At 40.7% G+C, this 1616-nt stretch overlaps 1 protein-coding gene across 2 annotated transcripts in view; it reads right to left on the bottom strand.

The window, feature by feature from the left end:
* Nucleotides 1–308, bottom strand: part of LOC131928348 (uncharacterized) — a 15527-nt gene extending 15219 nt beyond the window's left edge. For both annotated transcript variants that reach the window (XM_059284354.1, XM_059284362.1), the window contains exon 1: nucleotides 208–308. In XM_059284354.1, the coding sequence (XP_059140337.1) occupies nucleotides 208–209 (2 nt within the window). In that variant the 5' untranslated portion in view covers nucleotides 210–308. The remainder of the gene's footprint in view (nucleotides 1–207) is intronic.
* Between the last annotated feature and the right edge of the window lie 1308 nt (nucleotides 309–1616).

The raw sequence follows: 1616 nt of genomic DNA, 5'->3' as shown, positions 1-1616 counted from the left end.
TATAATGTTTTAGCAGATATCAATGCAAATATACCTTACTATTAAGTTTCGCTATTTGGCGAAAAATAATATTAGAACTACCTTTTAAATTGAAATAATACTATATATAAATAAATGAAAATAGTGACGTATTCTAAGCAGGTATAATAAAGAAAATACTCTATAGAGTTGTTTTCAAAGTGAAAAAACGTAACTGAACAAACATACATGCTGAATGGATAGAAATCCAGATGCCGCAGTCTGTATGGTAGACATCGTATCTATGAAAAATGATTATAAACATTGTTTAGCGACCGCCATATTTTTAGACTTGAATCCGGAAGCGGAAGCAAAGTTTTGCATTAAAAACTAAAACTTTTTAATTTGGTAAGCTTTTTGTATAGGCTATTTATACAGATCCGAGATTTTTTCGGGAATTCAGAATATAAAATGGTTAAAAAAATGAACGCTAATTCAGCACAACTTAGCATCATTCTAGTTGTGTTTAGTGCGCTTTTGTTTTTGGTTTGTAAGAAGGGTTTATTTCCAGCGAAAGATATTTGAAGTAGTTATGGCATCTTGTACCGGGTTTCTTTCAGGCATTTTTAAACCGGGAAAGGAAAATTGAGGATTCTGGGGAGGTGTGGATACAGATTAAAGTATGCACTATGGGTCGGCGTGGTAGAGTGTACAAATGCACGTCAATATTCAAAACGAACATTTAAATTGTGCATCTTACATCGTCAGTGTTTCTTCCAGACTTTTTCTCCGGGGGGGGGGGGGGGGGGGGGGGAAAGGGGGGCACTTGAAATTTTCGAAGAGATGCCTGAAAGAAACTCTGGACTGCGTGGGGACAGCGTGGACAGCTATAGAGAGTTAGGCTGTTAACACGAAATTCTCGAGTTTGAATCCGGGTTCAAGTCATTAGACCGTCCCTGAGTACACCCAGCTCTGACAGGGTACCTAACTCACGTTAGGGGAATGTAAAGGCGGCTGGACTTAGAGGTATCTGAACTCTACTTCATCTGCCCCATGTGTCTACGGTAGGAACCAGAGGCGTAGCGACCCGTCCCGGCGCCCGGAGACAAACTTTCAATTTGGCGCCCCCCCCCCCCCCCCCCCCCATATATTTTTTTTTATATTTATAATTCAAAACTGTAGCTAAAATGAGCTGTTGCGTTTTTTTTTCCAACCCATTTTAGTGCCCTTAGGGGCGGCGCCCGGGGACATAGGTACCCCCCTCCCGTTGGTACGCCTCTGGTAGGAAATGGAAACAGTGATTTTGTAAAATGAATGGTCTTAAACGCAAACTGATAATTCGACTGTACATAATTTCTAACCACATCAAGTCATTTTTCAGGCTATTTTTACAAATTTTATAGAACTTCGCCTAATTGGGATAGTGTTTGGAATTTTTACTGACACGGTGATATCTATGACAATAGAAATCACAGTTAGCTTAGCGGTCGGCGTGGTCGGGTCGGTAAAAGTCCCGAGTTTAAACCGAAGAAGGAAATCCACAAAGAAAAGCAGGCTGAAATCGGAGTCAACGGCCTAAATGGTGCATAACCAGCTGAGAAGAAGAAGAAACCGAGGGCAGATGAGGTTCGATACTTGAGTATCACAACCAATCTAAC

This window comes from Physella acuta, unplaced genomic scaffold (genome assembly GCF_028476545.2).
Source record: "Physella acuta isolate Inbredline_101_S28 unplaced genomic scaffold, ASM2847654v3 ptg000090l, whole genome shotgun sequence".
Lineage (NCBI taxonomy): Eukaryota > Metazoa > Mollusca > Gastropoda > Physidae > Physella > Physella acuta.
The sequence above is the reverse complement of the archived record's forward strand: the minus strand, read 5'-3'. Positions and strand labels throughout refer to the sequence as shown.